This window comes from Epinephelus moara, chromosome 22 (assembly GCF_006386435.1).
Source record: "Epinephelus moara isolate mb chromosome 22, YSFRI_EMoa_1.0, whole genome shotgun sequence".
In the NCBI taxonomy this organism is placed as follows: Eukaryota; Metazoa; Chordata; class Actinopteri; order Perciformes; family Serranidae; genus Epinephelus; species Epinephelus moara.
In genome coordinates, this window is record NC_065527.1 from 20,425,089 (window position 1) to 20,452,805 (window position 27,717).

The following is a 27,717-nucleotide window of genomic DNA, read 5'->3' on the forward strand; positions in this document are numbered from 1 at the left end:
TCGGTGAAACCAACAGTCGCCAGCTAAGTTTATAGCTATATATCTTACTTAAAAGTTATTGTTAATTTGCTGCTTTTGCAATTTCAAAATCACTCTCTTTCAAAGCCGTGATATTGATATGAAAATGGTGCCGAGCCCATTATGGCACATACTGTCTCCGCTCTCTGACAGAGCCATGATACAGAAGACAGTGAGGCTATTGATTCCAAATCCCTGCCAGTTATCTTAAATCTACCAACACAGATGAGCAAACAGAGCAGGAGCTGGGCCTCCTGGACACAGATGGAGTAAAGAGCTTGTAAATATATAATGGAGCCAATTACACTGCAGAAAACTGACTCTCCTGTTTGATCATACAGTTTGTGCATGTGTGTAAAGTGTGCGTGGGTGTGTTCGGAAGAGTGCGTGTCCGTGTTTTGGCTCTCCGTCAGGTTAGTAATAAAGTGTTAGGACGAAGACAGGAAGCAACACACGCCCACTAACCAACCCGTCCTCCCACACACACACACACACACACACACACAGAAACACACATACACGGTGAGCAACAATGTTATGACAATAACTCTGAGTTTTACAGCCCACTGTAGCTGCACATCTGGAGAACATCAGGACACACAGGCACAGATAACGACACACACACACACACACACAAGCAGAGTAAGCGAGAAGTACCGAGATGATGTCGAGGAAGAGAGGTGGCCAAAAGAGAGAGCACACGCTCACATGCTGCCAAGAGAAAGGCAAAAATCTTGTTTTCCTCTCTTTCTCCCTCTCCGTCTTCCTCCCTCCCTCCGATTTATCCCTCCTTCTATCTATTTCCTCCCCGTTCTCCCTCTCTCTCCTTCCTTCTGCTCTCTCTGTCTCTTCTCTAATCCTATACGACAGAGACACAGAACACAAATCTCCCTGTTGGCAGAGGAAGAACTGCGTGTTTCTACTGAGAGCGCGAGACAGAGAGGAAAAGAGAGAAGGGGGGAAGAGAGACAGAGATTGACTGTTGAACACCAGTTGAAGTGATTTATGAGGTTGGAATCTGTGCTGGAACATATGTAGACACTCCTTGTCTTTCGTTCCTTCTTTCTAGCACATGCGCGCGCACACACACACACACACACACACACACATGGATCACACTCTTTAGCCAAACCGCGTGTGTCTAGCAAGCTGCAGGTTGTTAGTTGGTGTACAGTAGACAGCTACACACTGTGCAGTCACACACTACATCCTCTGTACGCTACAGCCATTACATATGGACACACGGACACACACACACACACACACACACACACACACACACACACACACACACACACACACACACATTACACTGGCAGGCTAAGGCAGTTACATTCAGCTCCTCTGGGGAGCCACATTTCTAAATCATTTGAGTTACGATCCAAAAAACTTTACTAGAGAAGCATCCAACCTAAAATGATCATAATGAGACAAATCCACCAAGACAAAAGAATACCACAGTCTTTTCTTAAAAAAAGAAATCACACAAAACTCAACTGACCTAATTCTTTGGTGGTTTAATGTTTCTCGACTTTGATCATCGCTGTGTTTTTGCCACATTATACCACATCGACTTAAACTCCTCTGCAAAGTTTCTAGTTCAGCTGCAAAAAGCATTTGCTGGCCGCCCATACTAATGTTTTGGAAATGATACATGCATAAACCGTCATCTATTAGATGTGCAGTTTGTGTTCTCACCTCTGCCGTACCAAATCTTAAAATGGGACACACAACTGAACACAGCTGTCAGTCGCCTACCATGGAACACACAGCCAAAACAAATTACAAAACATTAAAACATATGTTCACAATGTATCGTTAATGCATTATTTTGTTACTAACACATAATATTTCCATTGTGAATAGCTGCTGACAGATGTCACATACATTTCTCAGCGTCTGTCATGCATCACTTGTACCTCAACACCTGTGCTGACAAAATAGCATGTGTATTTTGAAAATAAACCTCTACAGGATGACTCCACATTTAAACTGAGCCTGACTCCAAGTAATGAGGAAGGTGCATAAAAACATCTCAGTTCTCCCAACCTGGAATTAATGTACACCATATATTTATGAACTGGCGAGAATGGGTGATGACCTTTGCAGGCTGCACTGTTAAGCACAAGAGCATCACTGAATATTGAATGAGAAGGCCAAACAAATGTCTTTCCCCCAGACTTATACATTCGACACCCGCACTTGACACCTTATGCAAAATGTTAACATACTGGAGGAGAGGCAACACTGCAGGAAGTACTTGATTCTTGTACATGTGTTGTGATTAGGGATGTTTCTAATGACTAATTTCACTGACATCTAAACAGAAGTTACAACTCACACTGGTCCACTAGTCTGAAAGTGAGAAAACACTCAGAAAGGTGTCAAAATTGAGCAAAATTTACTCTATAAGTTTAAATATTTGCTGAATTTATTAATGTTTTTTTCTACTTTGCACTGTGCATTATGCACATTTTACATTATCCTAAAAAACATGATGACAGATAGCTAAATAAAAGCAAACAACATGTATTGAAACAATGTTCAATAGGAAAATAAATGTTAAGGAAACATGCCTGATTATTACAATAGCATCTTGGGTGAACACATCAAATAATGAAAAGTAAAAATTAACTTTAACAGAGTAGTGTCTGGTACTGACTCGTAAGAATAGCGATGTTTAAACAAGCCATGACCATTAGAGCTGAAACAATTAGACAGTTTATCAATTGGCAGAAAATTACCACCACAATTGACCTTTCACTAAGCCCCGCCCCTTTGTGATGGTCCATTAAGACGTCGGAGCTAGCATTGAGCCCACACTGTAACTAAGTGCACCCCCTGAAGAACTATTATCAAATGTTTGGAAAATATAATAAGTGATTCCAGAGAGAAGCAGACAGAGGGGTCTACAGTCTGTGTTTGAAGGATATATCCAGGATGTCAAACTGACTCAGCAGCAACAACAGGTTAAAAAGATTTTAGGATACTGATGACAGTGTAAAAATGAACCACCACATCACTGGCAATCGAGACAGAAGACAATTAATACAAAGGGGAAACTTCCCCGATATTTGACCAGCTGTGTGTCATTACAGTGTGTGCAGATGAACAGTGTTTGGCTTCCCCCGTGTCGCCGCCAGCAGACGGGCAGGGAGCTCCGGGGGAAGCCAAACACTGTTCATCTGCACACATCTGTAATGACACACAGCTGGTTGAATATCGGCACTGGTTCCTGTAGAGTAGTGTAGGCCTTTATTCAGTTTCATAATCACAGAAAGGCAAAAGTAGCATGTGTACCAGCTATATCTTCAGTAGCTAGCTAGCTAACCCTACACTTTTCAGGGTTTGATTTTGGCTTTGGAACAGGGAAGAAAGGTATCGTTTTTTGCTTGAGCTTCTCAAATTTGAGGAATTGCATCTTTTCTCTTTTGAGCTGTTGGTTGTGGAGCTGCCACAATTAGTAGCTCAGCTGACCTGTTTTGATAATCGATTAACCATTCACGTAATTATTTCAAGCAAAAATCACAAATATTTGATCGGCCAAGGTAATCATTTTCTCCCTGTCTTGGTTGTACTTTAAGTAAATAGATTATTTTTGGACTGTTGTTTGGACAAAACACGCAAATTGAAGACATAGGGCTGTGGGACATTGTAATAGGAATCTTACTTTTGTTTTTTTTTGTTAAGTTTCGTAGACAAAACCAGTGATCAAAAATAATATAAAACAATCACCACATCAATCAAAGCAAAAATGACTGCTAGCTACAGCCTTAATAACTATAATATGCACGGGTGTCATTTTCATGCATCTGATCTCTTAAAAAATTAAAAACAGTGAGCTCATATGAATAAGTATTAACAGAAAATATCCAGGGGCAATATTGTAAAAGCTTTGGGAAAAAAAAAAAGAAAAAAGAAAGAAAAGAAAGCCAGCTGTAATTAATGGCATTATTACAAAAGCACTGACGCAGAGAGAGATATTGATAGGAATAAGGGAAGGAGAGAACGGGGGGAGGGGGCAGAGAGAGGGAGGGAAAGTAGACAGAAATACTAGTATCCATGAATAAATAGAAAGACTGTACAAACACAGACAAAAGAGAGAATGAAAGAAAGAAAGAGATCAACAAACAGAAGCAATAATTTCTGTTGTGTAAGAATTAGTTGATTCTGTAATCTGACTTTGTCTCTTTCCTTCCCTTTCTCTCCCTCGCTATCAGTCTCTCTCCCTCGTTCCCATAGTAATCATTCAAACCTGATTGCTCTGATCCCTCTATTCTATTTGTCATTAAATACAAGGCACACACACACACACATACACGGGCGCACACACACACACCAACACACTACCACGCATGGACACACGTACACACCAAGAGACAGAAACAAATGCCATTTAATCAAAGAGTATAAATAAATAAAAGGTTTTTATTTCCCATAAGTCCATCTGGTCGCCTGCTTCTCATCACACACACAGCCTTCATCTGCTGGTCAATAAAATGCACACACACACACACATACACATACACACACATGCACACACAAGTACACACACTCTAAATCAAAGGCACGGATGACCACACACATTGGCCGGTGAATCTAAATGTAGATGAGTTCAGTCTGCTAGAACGACTGGCGGCAAGAAGAAACCTTTATCAAGCAAATCTATTTGTTTTCTGTTATTTCACTCACCGTGGTTGACCGTCCTATCAATCGCTTTAACAAAATGTTATTGACGTGCCTTTCGTCGCTTTAATTTCGCAGCACTTTGCAATTAAGTTTAAATGTGACTAGTTCTGATCCAGTGTTTCAGAGACACACCATTGTCAAATTGCAGAGAGTGAAAATAGATCTAAACTTAGGGCACCACATAAACACAAGCCAGGAAGAAAGTACATTCATACGTTTATTTGCTGATTCTTCTTTGATGGATTATACCTTTCAAGCACGCCTCTGTTATTTCTTTCCTTTTTAATGCTGTTAGGAACAGAATGGGATAATTTGATGTTTGATGCAACACAGAGCACAGAGTAAAATATGTGTACATGTTGAAGTCACCTGTATTTTCTTTTTTTCTACCAGACTAAACCCATGTTGGTGGTTAACCAAAAGCAGACATTGCGTCGGTGCTGCTGTTCTTTTTCAGAACTGTTCCACAGTTACAATTTTCGGCGACATGAATCAGCCTCTGGCCCGTTTTGACTGAATGGTTCCAGGAACTGCCTAGCCAAAGGAATTAAACAAAGTCTCCTTTGCACAATCATATTTGTATTTTCACTGCATTAGAGCTGTGAAGATGAGGCAATGTCCACTCTGCTAATGGATTAAAAGTAGACAGTGGCAATTAAAGTGCTAATTTCAGCCATGAGTTCTGTTGTGCAACTGTAGATTTACAAAGAGACGTGCAAAGAAGGGAAAGGGAATTTCCAGAGCACCTGTCTCCAAGGCAGATGATCTGTTCAATGTTTGATGGTTATTCATGTCTGCAATAATCGTAACTGTGATGAAACAACGAGCAAATTAAGTTCTGTTTTTTCTTTCCACTGGAAGAAAAATTGTTATTTGAGAGTTTAACAGAACCTGATAATAAGCTTGTTTGAGACGAGCCAGGCCGGCACAGAACTGATGGCTGCACAATGCATGCCGGTTAGATTTGTGTCTGACATGATCCCTACTTCTACTAGCCCCTCTGTGCGGAGTTTGTCAGTGTGGGTTTTCTCAGGGTACTCCGGCTTCCTCCCACAGTCTAAAGACATGCAGGTTAAGTGGTGACTCTAAATTACCCGTAGGTGTGAATGTGAGCGTGAATGGTTGTCTGTCTCTATGTGTCAGCCCTGTAATAGTCTGGCGACCTGTCCAGGGTGTACCCTGCCTCTCGCCCAATGTCAGCTGGGATAGGCTCCAGCACCCTCGCGACCCCTAACAGGATAAGCAGTTAGGGTAAATGAATGAATGAATGAATAATCCCTACTTGCTCTGACGTCATGCACATGTGAGCAATGATAGCCTGATGAGATCAAGATGGATGCAGTTTTTAGAGCCAGCTACTGACTTCAAGAGCCAGGGCATGATGGGAAATGCATGGCTGTTGCCTGATTGGTTCTTGGTTTTAAAATGCTACTATTCTGTGTAACTGTAAAATTCGACATGACGGCTATTAGTCTCTTGCTGTGCAATCAATGAATCTGTTAAACATATCTTGTGTGGTTGATAATAATATTACATGGTCTGCAAACTACAGGTAGCCTACAGATGGATCTAATAAACGTAAATGTTTCTGTCACTTCCTGTACATTCTTTGAAGGCTGCTGGAAATAGAGCATCTTTGCTGCAAACTGTCCAACTCAACTGCTGCTTTATGTCGACGCCCCCTGCTGCTCTTGTCTACTTTCCAGGCAAAGCGCAGTTCATCTCAAATGCGTCTACAGATATATCAACTCTGTAAACACTGACGCATGACATAAATACTCGATTTTGATACAGATGTGTTAGATATTTTTCTTATATTTTTACAGTGGGCATACATAGTGGATATTTAGGCTACTATCAGTGCTCTCTAGTGGACAATCAATGTAATGGAGACACTTTTTCATAATGACCTCATTTACCACACATATGAGCCAATGTCATCTATCATTAAAAGTAACAAAAAAACGTTTCATATTTAAACGACACTGTGGATTTTTAGGATAATCCACAGCCTGAATATCAGTGTGTTTGACATTCCAGAGGTTTGATTGATACTGAAGGAAGAAACGGAGAAATTCTGTCAATCACATTCCCCCAAACACACACACACACACACTCCTCCCTCCTACCCTCCACCCCTCCCCTCTCTCTCTCTCTCTTGCTCTCTGAATGAATCGTTCCTTGTCTCTGAACTGATGGAGCGATAAAGTTGGTTTAAACAGCCGTAGACACACCGGCACACACTGCTGAGGCAGGAACATGTGTTTTACATCAAGAGCTCCCAGCTATACAAGAGCTAATGTTACCATCTGTATGCATGTGTATGTGTGTGTGTGTGTGTGTCAGAACAGGAGTGCAACATGTCTTTGCAATCTCCTATCAGCTTTTAATCTCCCTTCAGCAGAGAAGGGGAGACAGAGAGAGAAGGAGAGAGAGAGAGAGAATGGGCACTCAGTGAGAGAAAGTGATAACCACTCTGTGAGAGAGGAGGGACACAAAGTTATCCCCTATCTCTCCATCCTCCCATTATTCATTTCGTTTTGCAAAGCTCCTTTGCTTTTTCCCAGCCTCCGGGGGAGAAGGACGGAGCGAGCAGGAGTTGTCTACTTTGGTTTATGTGTGTGTGTGTGTATGTCGGTGTGTGCGTGTGTGTGAGAGCGATTTAATTTTTATTGTCTGAATACTGTGGGAGTTGACGATTTTCATCTTGGCTTCTTATGTTACTTAGGAGGGCTGCGTCGCAGGCAGCGATGTCAACATTCATTCCTCACTTAGTGCTTGCTGGGGACTCAACAGCTATTACTTAGCTTGCAAAGTTTGTTTAGACCTTCCACAGTATTGTTGCTGTCCAATTGGCAACGCTGCGGCCTGTGTGACATTCGCGAGTTGTCTGCCCAAGAAAAATATCATGGGGGATGTTTGAATCACAACTTAACATGGGAGTCCTGTGTGTCAGACCTTCTCGTAAGCTCATGAATTCATTCCACTAGATACAGCTAAAAACATTAATCATCTAATGGTGGAAATATGGATCACCACCAAACCATTCATCCTGTATAGGTTACTTTATTTATTTCTTTAGATGCCTAACTAAAAAACAAATGCAGAGGTGGTGAAAGCATAGGGCTAAAACACTGCACATTAAAGGGTTTAAAAGAGATTAAGAAGTGCCTAATACCAGTGAATCACTGCTGGTTTTTCTCTCACACTTGGCATCAAAACTAGATCACTACTTATTGCTCAGACCGGAGAATGTGATTTGCGCCTGATTAGGGAGCAGGTGCAGTTTAGGTTTAAACTTAAGTGTAACAGGTGTAAAATGCTGCTGGGGCTTAATAATGTTTAAACAGATTGGAAGTACTAACTGGGGGATTTGGAGAACTCAGTAGGAGAAAGACTCCAATTCTGGTGCAGTTGCTGTATTTCAGTAGATGAGCACAGAATATGCTGAAATTGTACACTCTATTTGAACTACAATAGGTTCACCGAGGTTAAAGGTTTATTATGCGAGTACAACCTGGATGATGTCAAGTATGCTGCTAGAACTGCACCACGATGTCTCTTAAAAAAGACGAAAATAAACAAATACATATTCTTCCTCTTACCTGTAGTGCTATTTATCAAGCTAGATTGTTTTGGTGTGAGTTGCAGAATGCTGGAAATGTTGGCCTTAGAGACGTCTGCCTGCTCTCCAATACAATGGAACTAGATGGCACTCGGCTTGTGGTGCTCAAAGTGCCCTCAAAAAACCCAACAAGATTTGAAATACTCCACAGCAATGTCTCTTTCCAGAAATCATGACTCCGTTACTGCCAATAGTCCACAGACCTTGTTGTGAGCAGTTTCAGGTAGGAACTATTTTCTTTCTAAACTACATTTGCCAAACATATCACTGCGCAGAAGGAAGTGTGCATCTACTCATGGATGAGAGGCTCATCCTTGTGACAGCGTGAGATGTAAACATTTTTTGCCAGCTCTCTTCCAATAAAAGTAGCTAGCACTAGCTTCAAAAGATGAGATGCTCATTTACATATTGGTGACATCACTGCGCATTAATGGAAGCATTACAACATTGCTGAATTTGATTCAAGGGAAAAATCCTCAACGAAAACTTTGAAAAGCATGATAGCTATAAGGCTTACAGCCAAAATACATGTGACACAGTCATGGTGCGACATGTCTGCAGCAGAGCACGTCCATTGTAATCAACTGAAGCTGCTACACTGACCACAGAAGCAGGGCTTGCTTTTTCTTCTCTTTAGGTGGCTCTGCAGCCGTCCAACAGGTAAAACCTTCATATAACTCTGTGAAAACGAGTACAATGTGTTTAAAACTCATACAAATGAACCTCATTGTTCCAGAGACAATGCAAAGCAGCAGCGCAACCCTGTGGGTGTTTTTACATTTCACATATAAATAAACTGATCAAATCAATGCATCCTGTAGTTAAACTGATCCAGTTAATCACATCAGTACCAACTAATATGTTGCACACTTCCAAACCCTACATATACAAGAGCATTACTACTTGGCAAAACTCAATACACACACAATGAAGCTGGCAGCAACCACACACTGCAAAGACAGAGTCTGTGTAGCAGGTGAAAAACCCCGTTCCTCTCTGCCTATGTGATGTGACGTGACCGTGCCCCATGTAATTCGGCCGTTATACTGTGGAGCACCACTTTCTCCCACTTCAAATCCAGAGAAGGGTGTTAATGTAACCATAAACTCACCACAAATGCATGACCCAACGAATTGCATCTTCTTTCGTTCTGCCTGTTCCATACCTACTGCACGGCACAAGAGGACAGACAGGGAGTAACCCGCACTGATAGCAGACGAGCTGTACTCAGAGCAGCAATATATTTCACCCTTTTTATCCTGCTGGTCTGAATAAGTCTTTAAGTTTGTCTTTAATCACTCGTCACTAGAATCTGGTAAGAAAATCAATGAGGTTCCTTCTGAACGTTGATATGGCTTTAGTTTCTTAGACACAAAACTGCTCCTACATGAAACTGCTCACAAAGTCTGTGGATTCTTTTGATAAACCAGGTCATGATTTCTGGAAAGAGACATTGCTGTTGCCGTTTTAAATTTATTTATTTCTTTGGGCTTTCAGCACCACAAGCCGAGTGCCATCTGGTTCCATTAGATTTGAGAGAAGGCAGGGATCTCTGCGGTCGATATCTCCAACACTCGGCAACTCACAGCAAAACAATCTAGACTGATAAATAGCACCAAAGGTAAGAGGAAGAATATGTATTTTTGATTCTGGCTTGGACTGTCCCTTTAAATACTACTCTGTGATTACATGTGGACAAAGCTACTGTAATCAGCACCAGTCTGAGACTTTAATGGGTAAGACAAACTTCAGAAAACATACATTTTGGTGTAGCATATGCACACATGGAATGATGATCACAAACGGGAAATTTGTGCTTCGTTTAATCTGACGCTCTCAAATCTAATCGGTCACAAGTCCAAGTTTTATGTCCTAGAAATGCACACACTGTATGATGAAATGCAGACTGAAAATCCTGCAATATAAATCACACTTTTTTCAGAATGCTACCTTGATCTCTTACTAAGAGATTCGAATATGTGGGAAAAAAGACACACACAACTATTAATTTAAGGAACATGTAGGTTAAAGAAACAGTAAACAGAATAGAGACCACACACACTATATGCAGAGATGAAGAGAGACAGCAATCTCCAGCTCTAGTGTAGCTCGAGAGATAGCAGGCAGACATACCAAAGCACATCAGACAGATACCTGCTGATGTTGCAACACATCCTGTGACCATCAATGTGTGACTTTGGGTACAATCTAAACGGAGTCGTAGCCATTCTCACTCTCTCTGATGTTGCATATGCAGGCCACACATTTCATCACACACAGAATAGAAAATGGTACAAGTAGTGGTTGATTGTACGGGAGTGTAAACTAACGAAAAGTTTAGTCTTGAAGAAAAGATGCTTTGTTCAAGACCGCAGATTTATGGTTATAATGAATGTGTTTTATTTTGTCAGAACAGTGAGATGGATAAAAGGAGGAAAGGAAAGCATTATGCATCACAACAGTGTTCAGCTTTGGAGGCTCTGGAGGCAGATGTGAGTTACTGCTTACTGTTGCTTACTGCAGAAACACTGATTCTGAACACTGGCCAAGTCTGTGTATACAGTGTGTGTATGTGTGTGTGTGTGTGTGTGTGTGCACACTTTCAGACCTTATTAGGTTGTACTTGTGGTGATGCTTAACCCCACTCAGAGCTTGGCAGCTGCTCCCCTTTCTCCCTCCGTCTGCCTTTATTTCTCCCTACCCTGCCGTCTTCTCTCTCATCTTCCTGTCTTTGTCGTCTCTCCCTGCTCTTTCCCTCTTTTACTCTTGTCTCTTTGGCGCTCTCTCTTCTCTCTCTCTCTCTTCCTCTGTCTACTGCTCACTCTCTTGGTGGTCCTGAGGTAACGTAACACTTGTTTCCTGCTTGATCTGCAAATAGGGGGCTTTAAATAATGGTGATCTTTTACATATGTTCATCTGTTTGCAAGGTGTGTGTCATACTTATTCTTACATTATACATGTGTGGTTGTGTGTGACTTTTAACCGTATACAGCACGAACACAACATTAACTGTTTACTATGCAGCATTGTCATATTTGTGGTTCATTTCAAAGTCTATCTTTGAACTACAATGAAAGTGCAATCAGCGATGAGAGGCACCATGTGGAGCTTTTGACCACTAGTAGTGCTATGCATCTGTTTTTATGAGTGGGTCCCCCATCTTTTTTTAAATTTGTATCATGCTCGTTTTCATCTTCCCATTCATGTGGCACCATTCCACTGATTTGCAGCTGTTGGAGGACACAAGCCAATAAATGCAGCAATGCAGCATCAAAGACAGAGAAGACCATGACTGGTGGAATGCAAACATGTATGTTAACAATGCATGCTTTAAAATGTTAAAAAAAAATCCACCTTTCAGATGTTTTAGCGGGAAAGTTCTTGACAAATGAGCTGGTTCGGTGTAACTGTTTTTGAGAATAAGTAGAAGAAGTAAGAGTATATGAACAGTGAACATATGAAATAAGATACCAGTTGTAATAAACTGGGAATATCCTTTAAAGGGATACTTTGCCTATTTTCAACCAGCTTTGTATTATAACAATGTGGCTAGTTTGTTTAAATGAACTTCTTATCTACGCCCAGATCTCCGTGCTCATCTCTGCACTCCATTTTTTTAAATTACATATTTTGGGCAAGGCAACACAATGATTTGAGTTCAAGTAACATTGTTAACACAGTGCTACATTAGAGAGAAATACAAAACCGAACTAATGAACCTTCATAAATATCGGCCTATATTTTATCTACAAGTGCACGTCACACACTGAGCGAGCCGCCTGTTAATGACGCTGTCGGCAAAGCAGTAATGATTGTGCTAAGTGGCTAATGGGCATGTAGCTACTTCCATGTTTCAGATGATACGTCATGTTTGTAGTCGACCAATGAAGATGAGTTTACATATCACCTTGGGTTCGTCCTTCACCTTCTCAAAATGATCCCACACTTTGGATTTCCTGCCCGACATGTTATTAACTAGCCTGTGTAATAACCACAGGTACCAGCCCTGGAAATTAGGGGCCGTACGTGTGCCACCACTTTAACCGCCTGGAAAACGCAAGGTCAGGCACTGGGCGCTACAACCAGCATCGTATATCCTATTTACCTGAAATCCTGAGTGTAGAGCTGATAATCTATCGTCCGTGGGACAGATGTAAAGCTCTGGGTAGCCCTGCATTAAAATGATCAACTTTTCCGTACTGGTTTGTGCATGACTCCTGTCTGTCCTAGAGGCGCAAGGCACAGCTCCTAATTGAGTTTCACTTTTTAATTTTTTTTTTCTGCGACTAAGTGGCCAATGAAATCTTGCCAGCTACTGACCTTTCTGGTCGACTGATGTTTGGTCGCCTATTAGGGGGCAGCCCTACTGATGGTTGCGGGTTTTCTACCTCTTGAGCAGCAGCGAACGCCAAAGCCCTTTTTCTCTGGTATCTCTGGTCATATAGCACCAATTTCAAAAGTATCTGTGTCTTTCTACTGCATAGACAGCCTAGTTTTATGAAAAAAAAACAAAAAAAAAATCATATTTCCAGCTGTGAAATACTTTGAACAGATGACTGAAATTCTACTATTCTGCTACTATTTTCTGATCGGTCTCCTATGTGTTTGTTTTTTTATATTTTCACAAGTCTCTTGGTAGCATCGCACGTTAAAGCTGTGACTCTCAGGTTTGTGGCTTTGAGAGAAAGAGAGAGAGAGAGACTTATACTTAATCAGTGAGCTGTGTTAGATCAAAGGAACAACATGGATTCACTTTCAGAGAGGATTTTCTCTCTAAAATGGGTTCGGCTATCTCAGTGACCTGAACCCAAAATACAGGAATAAACGTAGGACTGAAAGTGGATCCTATCAGACTTGGCTTAAAATAGCGGAAGAATATTTTGTCACAGATAAAAAGACGGATCATGGTTCCAACATTTCTGAGAAGAGATAACAGTGTTGTAATCCTGTTGATCTGGTGAGAATGGACACATGAGGCTCTGCTTGCTATGTGTTTTTTCCAGTGGGAAACAAACGCAGACTACACATAGAGACTCAAACGACACTGTGGGAGTGAACGTGTGTGTGTTTTGTGGGATCTCTTTTTTTAAGTTATATCCAGTTTGATGTTTATGTAGTGAAATCATGAAGACAATTTGAAAAAAATAATGCTCAAGGACATGTGAACACAGCAGTAGCTTACAGTAACACACAGACACGCACACACACAGGGGCATGTGTGCACACACCCATTGTTTGGCTGCACCTGGTCTATTAAGGAACAGGATAGATGGGACTAGGGGACCTGACTGTGTGAATGTTTGTGTCAGTGTGTGTGTGTCTGTGTGTGTGTGTGTGTGTGTGTGTCTGTGCAACCTCAGAAGCCAAACATCTGCAGCTATGACGCACTTCAAGTAACAGTTCACACACACACTGCAAATATACATACTGGTACACAAATCACGCAATTATCAAACTGATATTTCACTCTTTTCTTTCTATCCACCTATCTATCTATGCTTCTTTAACTTAAACCTCTCATAGCCTGAAAAATAGGCCATATGTCAATGCAAGTATTTCAGAATCTACAGGTCAAAATCACGCTAAAAATGATTTAAAAAAGTGGTCCTTGCATGACACTGACACCTCTCTTTGGTTTTCTTCTTTAATTTATGTGATTTACTTAATGAGGAATGCTTTTTCATTATCTCCGCCAGGTGTAAGCCTGGAAGCGATCATGCGTTCGGTCGTGTGCGTGACTGTGTGTGAGTGTTTGTATCTGTCTGTCCCTAGCTATCTTTTGTGTGCACATTTATGCACTCAAGGACCTCTCATTGTTGCGGTGATTCACAGTTGTAAATAAAACCTGTTTTATTGACTGTTGTGTACCGTCATTGTCTACTGACCCCGCACTCCTCTACTTGCTGGTAAGGGCCACAAGTCTCCTGGAAATGGAATAAGGTAAAGGTTAAAAGGCTTACTGTCTGTTGCAAGCAGCATTCTGGCCTTCACCATGGTCTAGCTATAACCTAGTTTTGTTCCATAGGAGCACTTCAGAAGCTAAGTAATTTGCCCGCTTGATTTTGTAGACTAGATTTTTCCTTGATATTTGTGCTTCAACTGTAAGTAAGTAAGTCAGCTACATAACATGGTTTCTTTTTGTAAATTTTAACTGTGTTTATTGTTGTTATCTCCTGAGTAGTTGTGCTGTAGCCTACAGACAAAGTTAATACTGTTAAAAGCCCAGTTATCGATGACATGGATCAAAGATTTCTAGCCGTGCTTTCTTTATTAAAAATACATTCATCCTTATAATTGCATCCGATCTACATTTTAAAAAGTGTACAGGTGTGTAAGCCTCCTCAAAAGCAGACAAGGTGCATATTGTATTAGCTTCTGAAAGCTGTGCTGCATCCGATGGAAGAGATGTGTAAAGAATGGCAGTGATCAGCCAGAGCGGCCACTTGGCGGCCTGGTGAAGTGGTAAACTTCTCCAGTTTGACACTGCATCACAAGTCTGGATTTCATTTTTGACAATATATTGAATATAACCATGAGAGGGCTGTGTGATTTTATATAGAGCAAAAGTAAGGAGGCTTGTATGGCTTTGCGTGAGTCATTTTCGTTCCATCAGTGTCACCCGTTCTCACAGTCTCCAAAAAGGTTTCTGCAAATTGTTCACATTTTCCATAAAACTGTGACCACTCTGTTGTCAGTTTTGTTTCAACAAATCCCAACTTTCGTATTAAAACCTCCATCTTTCAAGCTTCATTTTGAGCAAACACAAAAGTAAAGCCCCAAATTACAGCCATTTGTCAGGAAAAGTCTCATCTGTGTTGTGAGAAAATTTGATGTAGGTTTGCGCATACAGATGTACTGGAGAAGAAGTGGCATGAAGCCCATAATGCAACTTGAGCAAACTCAGCCCCTCTATGGCTCTCATCGAAACTTCCAAGCCATAAAGACAGGACAAAAACAAGGCTCTCACAGCACACCCCCGACTATAATGTCTTCAGCTTTGGCTCTATCCGCTGAGCTACACAGGACCACAGGAACACAATATGCATCGATATACGCTCTGGGAGCATACAAGTCTTGAGCAGCTGAAGCTGTGCTGAGTTGTGTCGGGTCCTGTTGTGTTGTACAGCCAGATAGATAGAGAGAGAGAGAGTGTGTGTGAGAGAGAAAGAGAACAAAAGAGAAATGGTCTTAAGGGAAATCGAGTATACAAGATGCATCATGCCAGTGGAGCAGAATTCATAAACACACGCACAGAGACACACACACACATGCACACACTAGTGGAGAATTCCTAATGAGTGAAGAGCTCGCAGGGGACACAGAGGGGGGAGACAGAGAGAAAGGGAGGAGCTCAGGGAGAGACAGACTGAGGAAGAGGGAGAAAACTGATGTATCCTTCTCGAGCTCTTACCCCAAATCAAGTATGCATGGCACTGTGAGTGTGTGTCAGTGTATTATAAGTTTGAGGGTGGATGTGCGTTTCCACTGAGAGTTAAAAGTGAAAATCTCCACTTTACATTCCTCACACACACACACACACACACACACACACACACACACTGGGATGGCACAGTCTGCTGCACGTGCACGTGCCCAGGGCCATCTTGCTACCTTGCCAAGAGGGCCTTGGACCGCCAAGGTTGCCATGGCATTTCTTGCTCACAAACACACATATATACACACTTTCTCACTGTCTTTGTCCCTCTCTCTCTCTCTCTCTCTCTCTCTCTCACACACAGACACACATACACACACACACACATACACCAAAGCAAGGTGTGACTAGATATCCTAAAGTGAAGTGGATTAAAGTGTCAAAATGACTGGTCGAGCCTGTGTGCGTGCGTGTGTGCATATGCCGCACATGTTTGACAGTGTGGGTGTGCATATGTGATGTGAATCTGAATATGGGTACTGGACCTTCGGCGTCTTTACTAAATCTACTTTCTCACTGCAGTGAAGGAGGTCCCGCTGTGATGACGTTTCCCATCTTGCATAAACTTGTCCCAAATGCAAGACACAATGAAGACCTTTGATGTGTCACAAGGGCGGACAGATGATTGGCACCTGACAGCAGCTAAAATGCATGCAGGAATGCAGATTCGATTAACTGGTCTTCTTATCATTCATTGTTTCGCCTTTGTGGTTTGGCAGGTGAACTTCACTGCGCCTCCTTAAAAAGGATTTTTTATTTTTTTTTACCTTGCATGCTGTGACACAATTCACAGCTGTGTTTAAACACACCCCTGCTGCCTTAATGACACAAGACACATGAATGCAAGTTCAAAAGTGTTTTTTTTCAAAGCTAAAACAAAGAACAAAAAAGGAGACGAAAATAAGAAAAGGAAATGTATTAAACTCTTTTAACTGATATGTTAGACACACGTCATTGTTCTTCATTTGGTGTTTCAGCTAAGCAGGACATTTTTTAAAATTAAATGGCCTGGATACGCTGATGGATAAAAACTAAAAAAAAGTCATTTGTAGTCATTTGTCAATCTACTTTCAGTCATTTACTGGAAGCGGTTTTATATAAACTATTCATTCTCTCCAGCCTCTTTTCTCTCGTTTGTCAAATTACATCAGTCACTATTACCAAAGCAAAAGGCCTGATTGTGTGAAAGAATTTCAGATTAAAAGAAGAGATGAGGGAAGAAAAGGGGAGCCAGGAGAGCCAGGAGACAGAGGAGAGGGGAAGGCAAGCAGGGTTTTCAAATTAACTATTGGTCAGGGGTCAGATGGACATTTAATCTAACCAATCAGCTTCCTAATTACACAAGTGCTGCCAGAACGGTGTACNTGAATTGCTCCCAAATTACACAAAGAGAAGGAGAGAGAGAGAGAGAGAGAGAGAGAGAGAGAGAGAGACCAACAAAGAGAAACATACAAGCACTGTGGGACTGGGTGTGCAAGCCATGGCAGGAAAACACTGAGAATTATAAAAAGAACACACATGTGCACACACACACACACGCGCACACACAGGCACGCACGCACACACACACAATCTTCCAGTAGTGTGTGTGTAAGTTGATTGTAACAGTAATTGATGTAAACGTCTAAATTACAGCTAGGAGCTAAAATAACCACTGTGTTTTACCGTTGCCATGTCGACGTGATGAAAAACACCTGGCTGGTTCATTGGCGGAGAGGGTGGAACATCTGTGTCACTGGCGCCCAGCTGAACCAATGAAAACGCTGTGTGTGTGTAAGCGACATGTGTCTGAACCAATGAAACACTCACTGGAAAAAGAAGATATCTGAAGAGACGGCATGTTAGGCTCAAGTCAAACTAATCATATCATATTACGTGATATTATGAGATATAAACCACTGCATTTTTGTGTAAATGCATTTCAGATCAAGATTCTCATATAATCGTACTTAATCTAAAAGCTGGTGCAAAAAATATCTCAATACTTGTAATGGTTTTTCCTACTTTGGCGCCAGATCAGTGCGGTTTTTCAGCAATGGGACAATTCACTGAGTGCCAGTAAAGTTTAGACAATCACAGGAAAGTCTCTTTGAGAACTCCAACGATCCCAGAAGGAGGAATTCCTTGTCTTGCTGTGCCGCCCCCCCCCCCCCCCTCCCCCCCTCCATGGGAAGGTCGGACTGCAGGGTCAGCTGCCCAGCAGCAGCCCTGGAGCAAATAATGGTTCAATGTCTTGCTCAAGGACACTTCAGCAGGGGGAGATATGTCAGGCACACGGGGATTGAGCCTGAGCTTTCAGCTGAGGGACATATGACTAATCACTACACCACCCTGCTGCCAAAAAGTAACCCAAAGAAAAACCACACAGCCAAATCCTGGGATTTTAAAGTCAATCTAGTGTACTTTTCTATGACTGATGACTGACTTTACACTCTCGGAAGTGGTGTGATGCGGTAAAAAGTTATGTTTCCCAAGCAGGTTGAAAAGGAACACTTGACTTTTATGTTTTTTCTAACCCGAGTCGGAATCAGTCAATCAGACAATTCAAAGCACACTTGAAAAGAGGATTAACATCCAAACCATGAGCCAAGATATAGTCAAGGAAATACGCTAATTCTTGATTAGTGTGAGCCAAAAATGCCAAGCTGTCACCTTCTCACTACACATGTTGTCAGCCGTAATATGTGTGGGTAAGCGTGGCATGTGTGGATTAGCCAAAATGGGTCTAAACGTGGTGGAAATGGTGTAATTTGTTTTGCAAGCCAAATATAATATTCCTAGCAGACAATGAGACCGCTGTGGACTGTCACACAGCGTAAAGCCACACACGGGTCATAACTGTGACACACGCACACTCCTATCGAGCAGATACACACGTAACACGCGCATGCACATACACAAGCTCGTCCACCAGCATCTCCACAGACAAACACAAACACACAAACGGGTCGAAATTACAGCAAACAGGGTGTCTGATTATGTTTCTGTTACACTAAACACAGCCTGAATGTTTTACACATTCACATTACTGCACACACACACATGGGCTACCACACACACACACACACACACACACAGACACAGACACACACTTTTTTTTCTTTCCAGCATGGCTGTGTTTATTTGAGTCTGTGTCCTGATGGGAAATGTGACTGCTACACAAACAAACTGAACAGTCCAGAACAGACAACTCTGTCTGACTGTGTGTGTGTGTGTCAAGAGAGAGGGAGAGCAGTTTGGTGAATATCAGTGTGTCTTCCCTTTTTCCGACGCCCACACACACACACACACACACACACACTGCACTTAGAAAGACTAAAGACAGCACTTTTCACGTTTTCCATAAGTGACTGTATATATATATATATAGCACAGTTTCTCAAAGTGCAGCCCGCAGGCCAGTGGCGGCCCTCAGAAACATTTTGAGTGGCCCCTGAACATCACATGCTTCCATGTAATCAATAAGTAAATCTCCATAGACCCATGTTAAAAATGCCGAACTTTACAGTGGAAATAAACATGTTTACAGCCTGGTACAAACATGCTTTTGGTCTCTATAGAGAACGTTCCCCTTCGCGACAACTGTACAGGGGGTGCATTTTTACATTACTCATGAATTTACATTTTATGAAGCCTTAAAGTTATGCATAATTAAGGGCAGAGCTGCTTTAAATGACAGGCTGTCTGCAGATAGTGTCTTCAGGCTCTCAGTTAGATTCAATCCTTGCTGTCTCTCCTCCAAATATGATCTACTCTGGCTACAAAAGACCAAGGTGGTGACTGCTGTGATGCCAAACTCAAGGCTTCAAAATAGGAGTCCCCAAACCAATGGATGACGTTTACGGTGGAGTTTACAATGCTAGTGCTGTTGGCTGAAGTTAGCAATTCCAGAGGACAACTCAACAGTTTGACATGGAGGTGAGATGGAAAGACATTTTGTTTAATGTCTGCACTTTTTCTGTGTGTCCCTCAATCATACTCTGGCCACCTAAAATGACAATCAGTCATCAAGACTTTGAGAAAAATGAAGCAACCAAAGTCAAAGACTAGATATGCACTGTTGTGTTCTGCTAGCATTATGAAATTGTCTTTTAAGATCAGTCTAATATCAATATATTTCTGATCAGGATACCTTAATTTTGTTGTGTTTTTTGTCAGCAAGATATGATCTGTGTGTTTTTTTAAAGTTGAAAAATAAACTTGTCAGAGTGCTTTTACACCTTAAAAACTACTTCAAACCTATTTTTGGCATTTACGTAATGCAGGTTTTAGGTATGTATAGGTTGACTTGCGCAACGGCAATATATCTGTGATATTTTCTGCCAGTCAGAGTTTATCAGTTCTTTTGTACCACATGAGCAACTTTGCCAAACTCTAAAACAAATGATCTTATCACGTAATTAGTATTTTAGAGCATTTTTCTAGACTCAAGGGACCTTACATGAAAAAGTAACAACAGTCTATTTATAAGACTGACAGGAGAAACTGTACGGAGCACAATTACACATTAATGGCAATTTAATGTGGTTGGATGTAAGAGTTTATCATGACAGTGCAAAATATGCGACAAAAAGGTCCAGGAAATAGACAATATTCAGATAACATAGCAGTTCAGTAAAGAACACAATTTATAAGTTAAATCACCAAAGTTTTTCTTCCTTTTTTTGTCTTTAAAAAAAGCATTAAGCACAAAAACACTGTACTATGCAGTACACACACACACACACACACACACACACACACACACACACACACGCACACACACACACACAGACTTGAGCATAAGCTCCATAATTTCCTGTGGCGGATATAAAGTGATGTTAAATTATCAGCATGGAAAATAAGTTCAATTCATGCTTTAATTTCCTTACAAAACACACACACACACACACACAATCACGCACACACTCAGAGAATGCAAATTCCGACACATCGCACGTAATTAAGTACACAAGCAGTGGAAAGCGCACACAGCCGCAAAGATGCACATGTACGCTGACACGCATGAATTTACGCCGGGAAAGAGGGAAGAGGGGAAATAGAAAGCAAAGTAATGAGAACTTTATGGAAATACAGCTGCGTGTGTGTGTGTGTGTGTGTGTCTTTTAAACATAATTAGCTCCGTCGGGCAGAAATGTAAACGAAAGAAACTTTAATGAAACTCTTCTCTGATCTGCTGAAAGCACACATTCCCGTTTATCTCTCTTGGTGCGTCTCTCTATTTTCTCTGTCTGTCTCTCCACTCAAATGGAATTGAATGTCACGCATGGGACTTTTAAAACCCCGAAGGTTCACATTTCAGTATTCCATTATGACCACATAAGATGAACACAATTATTTTGTGTTTGTAAGGTCACATCCACAATTTCTTCCTCTCCCTGCGTGCGTCCATTTATCTGCTCCCCTCTGCCGTCCTTGAGGTGGAATTCCCTTTGAAAACACGGTCTGGAATTTATTAGATGATCCAAGTTTTGGGTCGATTCACATATGTTTGGGTAGATTCACATGTGTTCACATATGTTTGGCTCAGAGGCGGACCTTTCTCAGCCCTACTTAACTCGAAAAACCACCATTACTCAAAGTCTGTCTCATTCCATTTATAAACTAAAACATTAACCAAGCTTTTACTTTAATTTCATCTCCAAACCTCACACGCTTTCCATTTTTGCCTGTACTTTGCTCTTTACTCCGGTGTACTTTTGAGCCACTAATCCACTTTTTACTTTGCTTCATTTGCCATTTCTGCCTTTGTTACAACTTGGTAAATGCAGGGATTGAGTGAGAGTGGAGCACCTCTACTGCAGATGCCAAAATGCCAGAGCAAAACTCAGAACAACAGGCAGCTTCCAGCGATAATCCCTGGCCACGTCTAGCTACACTTTTAAACCAAATCTAAAAAGGAAACAGTTACATAATAAAGTGCTTGCTATGCCTCCAGAAAAACACTAAGGTCTCCACTTTTAAACTCCGCAACACACTGAAGTAAGTTGCCCATACCGGGGTTGAAAATGTAGTTTCCGAACTAACTTTAGCTACCACTACTACTAGTTTTTCATGTGCTATCATTGATATTATAATAACAACATTAACTCATCTAGTAGCAAGTGGTTGGTTGGGCTTTTAGAGTCATTAATCCTTACTGAAAGGGGTTGGGGTTGTACAATTGCTAAACTGGAACTTTAAACTGAACTTAAAATGTTAAGTAACTTGTACTCAGTAATTTATGAACCTTTTTTTTTTTTACTTAAGTAGGTTTCTCAAATGGTAATTTTCACATCACTTGAGTCATTTGTTATGGAAGTAATTACACTCTACTCAGCACTGCTCATAAAGTCAGTCACAACGTCAGAAAACAACATTTCAGCCTGAGAAAATGTCTTCGAGGTGATAAATCACTATGAAAACAAAGCCTACAGTGCGGCAATGTCTCAACAAGGTAACACTGTGCAGCAATTATAGATCAGGCCTTTCAAATGAAAATATTCTCTCTACAAAGCAAAAGGCCTCCCGAACCAGAATACTAAAAACTCTGTGGGTGTATGTGTGCGTGTACGCCTGAAAGCTTAGGTGTGTATGTATCGATCCCTGTGTATCAGGTGAGTTGTCCTTTGAGGAAAAGAAGGGAAATGAAAGAAAAAGAATGAGATGAAAAAGGGGAGAGACGGATCGATGCAGAGGAGAATAGAAAGCACAAGTGAGGATGCGGGAGACTCGAAACTGTGCAGAACCACACACACAGGCACATAAAGAAAACACACACACACACATACACACACAAGTGTTTGGATGAAATAAGACTTTGGCTATTTGTTTCTACTTTTGTCTCTTTTTAATCCCTCGCTTCCTCCCTACTAACCCACTCCCTGCTTCCTTCCACCATTGCTCTTCCTTAAGCCCTCCCACCTTCTCTCTCACTTCTCTTCACTTGCCATATACAAAGAGTCGATTTGTATTTTGGGTGGATTCACCTTTTATAATTCAGTCTCTGCCCTGTTGCGTCACAGGCCGCATTTAAATTGAACTAAACGTGTGTGTGTGTGTGCGTGTCCTTAAGCGTCAATATCTGTGTGTGTGTGTGCGTGTCCTTAAGCGTCAATATCTGTGTGTGCTAAGCTATTTCAGATGATCCTTTGCATTAGTGCCCCTCCCTTACCCTGCCCAGTGATGAGTCAACCTCAGCCTGCCTGCCTGCGTGCGTTTGTGTGTGTGTGGTATATTCGTGTGTGTGTGTTTGACGTGTCAGTGCATGCCATGGAAACTGAGAATAAATATTGTGTAGTGAGAGGAGGGAGAGGGAGAACGATGGTAGCAGGGGCCATATATTATGAAGCTATTAAAGTAATAAGTCATGTTCAGCATCCCCTCTAATAAATTGTTAAATTGTTTGTCTCTTCCCTTGCACTCTTCCGCTTTCTTCTTCTCACCTTCACACACTCACTGGCTGTCTTTTCTTTCTCTCTCTCACTCAACACATTCACTCCTTAAGGCTCTGAATTACTCCAAAAAAAAAAAAAAAAAAAAAATAGGAGTCATGGACAGTGGAAGTGGTTTTATACAACATTGGGATGTGGTTTATACTACATTGGGTGTCTCAGTAGGCAGTCAACACACAGAGTCCACAAAGACCCTGGCGGACATGGAAAGTATAATTTGAGCATCAACCTGAACTGACCCAATGATGGATCAATAATTACAAACTCATAATGTGCAGCCAAACATTGCTTAAACTGACAGAACTGTATTTTTAACTTTAGTGGAGACACCAAAGTTTCCAAAGATACTAAATACTTCCATCTGCGTTCGGGCTAAGTGTAACCATTCCCATTTTTTTTAAATGGTGCAGCCATTAAAAGCATTGATTCTTGGGTTTGACCATTTCCCTTAGGTTAAATGTCATGACATCATTGAAGAGTGTGGAACAAGCTGGTGCAGAATGGATAGGATACTGTGTTTACATAGTCATGAATAACCTGTTTATGATCGAGCTCTTGTGGTATCTAGCTTGTGTGTTTGAGCATGTAAACACCTTATCTCGGTTATGAGAAAATCGAATATGTTACCTGGCGTACTCCAAAAGAAACCAGGATAATGTTGCATGTATTAACCTTACTCCGGTCATTGAGCACGGCCGACTACCTGCGGCTTTAGCCAAGTGACGGAACGGAAACACAAACAATGGCGGCGGCAAAAGTGTCTCACTTCGGGAGCGACCAACAAATTGAGTTTTGCCTTTTCATCCTCTGCTCCCCTGTCCGATGTGGTCGTAGTGACAGTAAGAGTCTGGCACCAGTGTGGAGCACAGCAAAGTTGCCACGTGTTAATATATCCTGTCGCTCTCATCTCCCATTGCCAGTTTGTCTTCGTACACATTATAGGTGCCTGCGCAAATAGACTGCAGTAATCAGCAACCAGGTTGGGAGTATTTTTCGTGGATACAGAAAATATGCCAAACCCAATTTCTCTGTGCTCACGTAAACACCATATCCTGGATATGATCATAACCAGGATAAGGCTCATAAACATGTCATTCAAACCCCAAAAAGTGCACTCATTGAGATATGTTCTTTTGCTTCTTTCCAGGAGTTAAGTGAGAAGATCTATGTCAACCTCATGTCTGTACACTAAGTACAGAGCTAGAGTCAGGACATTGTTAGCTTAGCTTATCATAAAGACTGAAAGCAGTTGGAAACAGCTAACCTGGCTCCATCCAAAACGAATAAAACGTCTACCAACTCCTCAGGAGCCCGCGCCCACGCTATGACTCGTTCGTTTCAGGGGAACACAGACGAATGCTGTGTGTTAAGGGGTTAACTTTTTTTGCTACGTACTTTTATCTCCATCTGACTCTCCCTATCTTTGTCTCTTCATCTCAATTTTCCTCCCTTTCTCTCTCACGCATGCAGTCTCTCCCTCTCTCTCGGTCTCACTCGCTCTCACAGACACACACTGCCCCACCCACGATAATGAGTAAACCTCTTGCTGCCCCACCCAGCCCAGTCTGCCAAGTTACTGCCAACACCTCACACACACACACGCAGACACAGTGTACACGCATGCACCAGACCAACAACTTGTACAAAGGAGCCATACACTCAACTCACACTGATACGTGCATACTCACACACCACCAACACAACTCTCACACTTAATACTACTACTTACAGAGACCCATGTCAGTGCCCTGAGACACACACACACACACACACACACACACAAAGTACAGTCTATTCTGATCTAATGTGATCATAGCCAATAAGCTTTGCGGCGCTGGCAAACCACAGTCTGTTCCTACCAGCCCATGACATCACTGTGAAGTGAAATGCATTGTGGGCTGCAAAGTAGGATGAGGGAACTGACTGACGGGGGGGGTAACCATGGGAACTGTCAGTTTGCCACCCCGTTGCTGTAGCAACCTGCAAGTTTCTCACTGTTGTGAGTTAAAATCTAATTTAAAAAAAGATGAACCCAACTTTTCGGAAAGGAAATTATGTCATGGAATCATACGCACATGGACAACAGCTCGCAGAGATATGAACACTCACGGGCATGCTGGGACGCTCGTACACACTTTGCTAGCCAACTTCAATCTGCATAAGTACTCTAAATATGACGGAAGAATTACAGATCTCATTGTGGCTGCTCTCTGCATGAGGTCTAATCCTCACATCTGATTCAAAGGAAACGAAGATGAAGGCGTATTAATAGAAGCACTTTGACAACTAATGCCCTCAGCAGGTAGGATCTGGCTAGCTACAAAGACCTTTATTCAGAGTCAGAGCTAAAAGCTAGAATCAGGGTGTAAATGAGACAAAGGGGAAAGATTAGGCTGAATGAGAGAAGGAGGTGAATGTGAAACAGGGATATTAAGATCGAGAGGAGGAGGAGGGTGTTCCACCTTACCCGTAATAGGGATTGGGACTCCTCTTTCGCGGCTCCTCCTTTCTCCTGTCCTCCTCCACCTCCACTCCCTCCTCCTCCTGTGTACTGTTGAGGCATCTGGCTCCGTTTCTCTGCTACACCTCCGCCTCCAGCTCCACCTGCAGTGGCTCCTCCTGGCCTCCCTCCTCCGTACAGCTTGGCATCTCCCAAATATGACTTGGTATCTCCCATAAACGACTTGGTGTCTCCCAGGTAAACCATGCTTGGTGAAGCTACGCCTCTTTTCTGCTGCGAGGCCTCATGGTTGGCTGAAACAAATGACAGCGAGAGGGGGGAGGAGAAAAGAGAGGGGCTCCCACCTCCTGCGCCTCTTTCTACTCCTCTGTCAGGCCCCATTCGCTCCTTGGGCACCCAGAGTAAACCGTGTGCCTGCTCGCCTCCTCTTTCTCCTAGTCCTCTCGTCTCCCCAAGCACCCAGCCTTTCTCCCGCTCTCTTTCTTTCTCCTCACCTCCCTCACTTTTTACCACCCCTCCTGCCTCTTCTCTGCCTCCTTCTGCCAACCGTCCCTCAGGCGGTGCAAGGGAATAGAGGAGGCGAAGATCCCCCTTGCTTTCTTCTTTAATGGCTAAGGTGGAGGGAGCTGAGCAGCCATTGGCTGAGAGTGTTAACGAAGGTGTCACTGAGGTGGGTAAGGAGTTCGTTGTCAGTGAGCTTAATGAGGGAGAGGAGTCGTGACAGTGGGCCGAGTTAAAATGGTCCAGGAGGGCCGACGAATCAGGAGCCGTGAAGTCGCATCGTCGACAACGGCAGCACGCATGGACACGCCTGCAGAGAGAGAAACAGCAGTGAGTGAATTATCTGCAAATAAATATTAACTTGGAATAGAATTAATGAAACTTAATTTTGAATCAGCTCTACACTCACACCGGTTAGATTGCGACATAAATGGTGTTTTCTTCGGTTTGTCAATTAATGTCAGGACAATAACGTTAACAAGACCTCTTGAACAGTTTTTGCCATTACAGGTTATGTTTAATGTGACAGTGAATCACACTCAAGTCAGAATACTAACAATAATGAGACTGAACCAAATAATTCAGATTTAAGCACATGCTTTTGTTTTTCTTTCTCTAAATCCAAAATGTGAAATACATTCATTTCCAATAGCTTTCAATGGGCTCGTATATGACAGATATCCAAAGAAGAACTGTCACTGATCACATTTAGAAGAAAATCCACTCCCTGAATCGACTTAATTGCATTTAAAGTGCATTTGTCCCAGCCCAACTTCCTCCAACCACTCAGGTAGAGTTTCACTGAGCCCGTGGCCAAAAAGTGACTCAGTGTTCCACTAAATCACCACGAATTAGGACAAAACTGCGAGGAATGTAAATGAATCTGAATGACAAGAAATGAATCACCCATCAACAAACCACCTTCATTTCCTGTTGGCACGGCCCTGACTGACCAGCAATATATACATACACAACATCAGGGTTTTTCCTGGCTCCGAAAACAGTTTAGATGCTTCTTGTGCGGGCCAGCGAGCAAAATCAATCAACCATCTATACCAAAAACTTGGACTCCTGTTTGCGGTGGCTTTTGGTGGGCCCATTATGGGCAGCTGCTTTATATTTAGAGATATAGGAATATTAACTAGAAGCTGTCAGAATATACCCAGATGAATATGTTAATATATGTTAAATAGAACAATAAAACGGCATCTGTTTGTCTGTGTTGAGACAATCTAATTATTTGACTGCTCAATTGTTTGATTGAGCTGTGAACATTAATGGTTTATCACACCTTTCCTCTTGAAAAACAAATAACAGGATAATAATTCAGACCTGTCCTTCTTAATTATTTCAAAGAAGACCTGCCATGCGTGAGAAGTAGGAATTGATTCGATGCAATATTCGGCGAATAAGTCAGGTGTGTAACTTTGACTCAAGAATAGGATGAACATTTTTCCACCTATTTCACTCACATCTCATCCTAAAGCAGCAATTTGCTCGATGCCGCTGTTGTTTTCGCTTGAGTGTTTCCCCACCAGTGACTTCTCATTACTGC

At 42.0% G+C, this 27,717-nt stretch overlaps 1 protein-coding gene across 5 annotated transcripts in view; it reads right to left on the reverse strand.

The window, feature by feature from the left end:
* The window catches only part of trps1 (trichorhinophalangeal syndrome I), a 146,951-nt gene that overhangs the window by 37,913 nt on the left and 81,321 nt on the right, over positions 1-27,717 (reverse strand). For all 5 annotated transcript variants that reach the window (XM_050034438.1, XM_050034441.1, XM_050034439.1 and 2 more), the window contains exon 9: positions 25,668-26,472. In XM_050034438.1, coding sequence (XP_049890395.1) covers positions 25,668-26,472 — 805 coding nt within the window. The remainder of the gene's footprint in view (positions 1-25,667; positions 26,473-27,717) is intronic.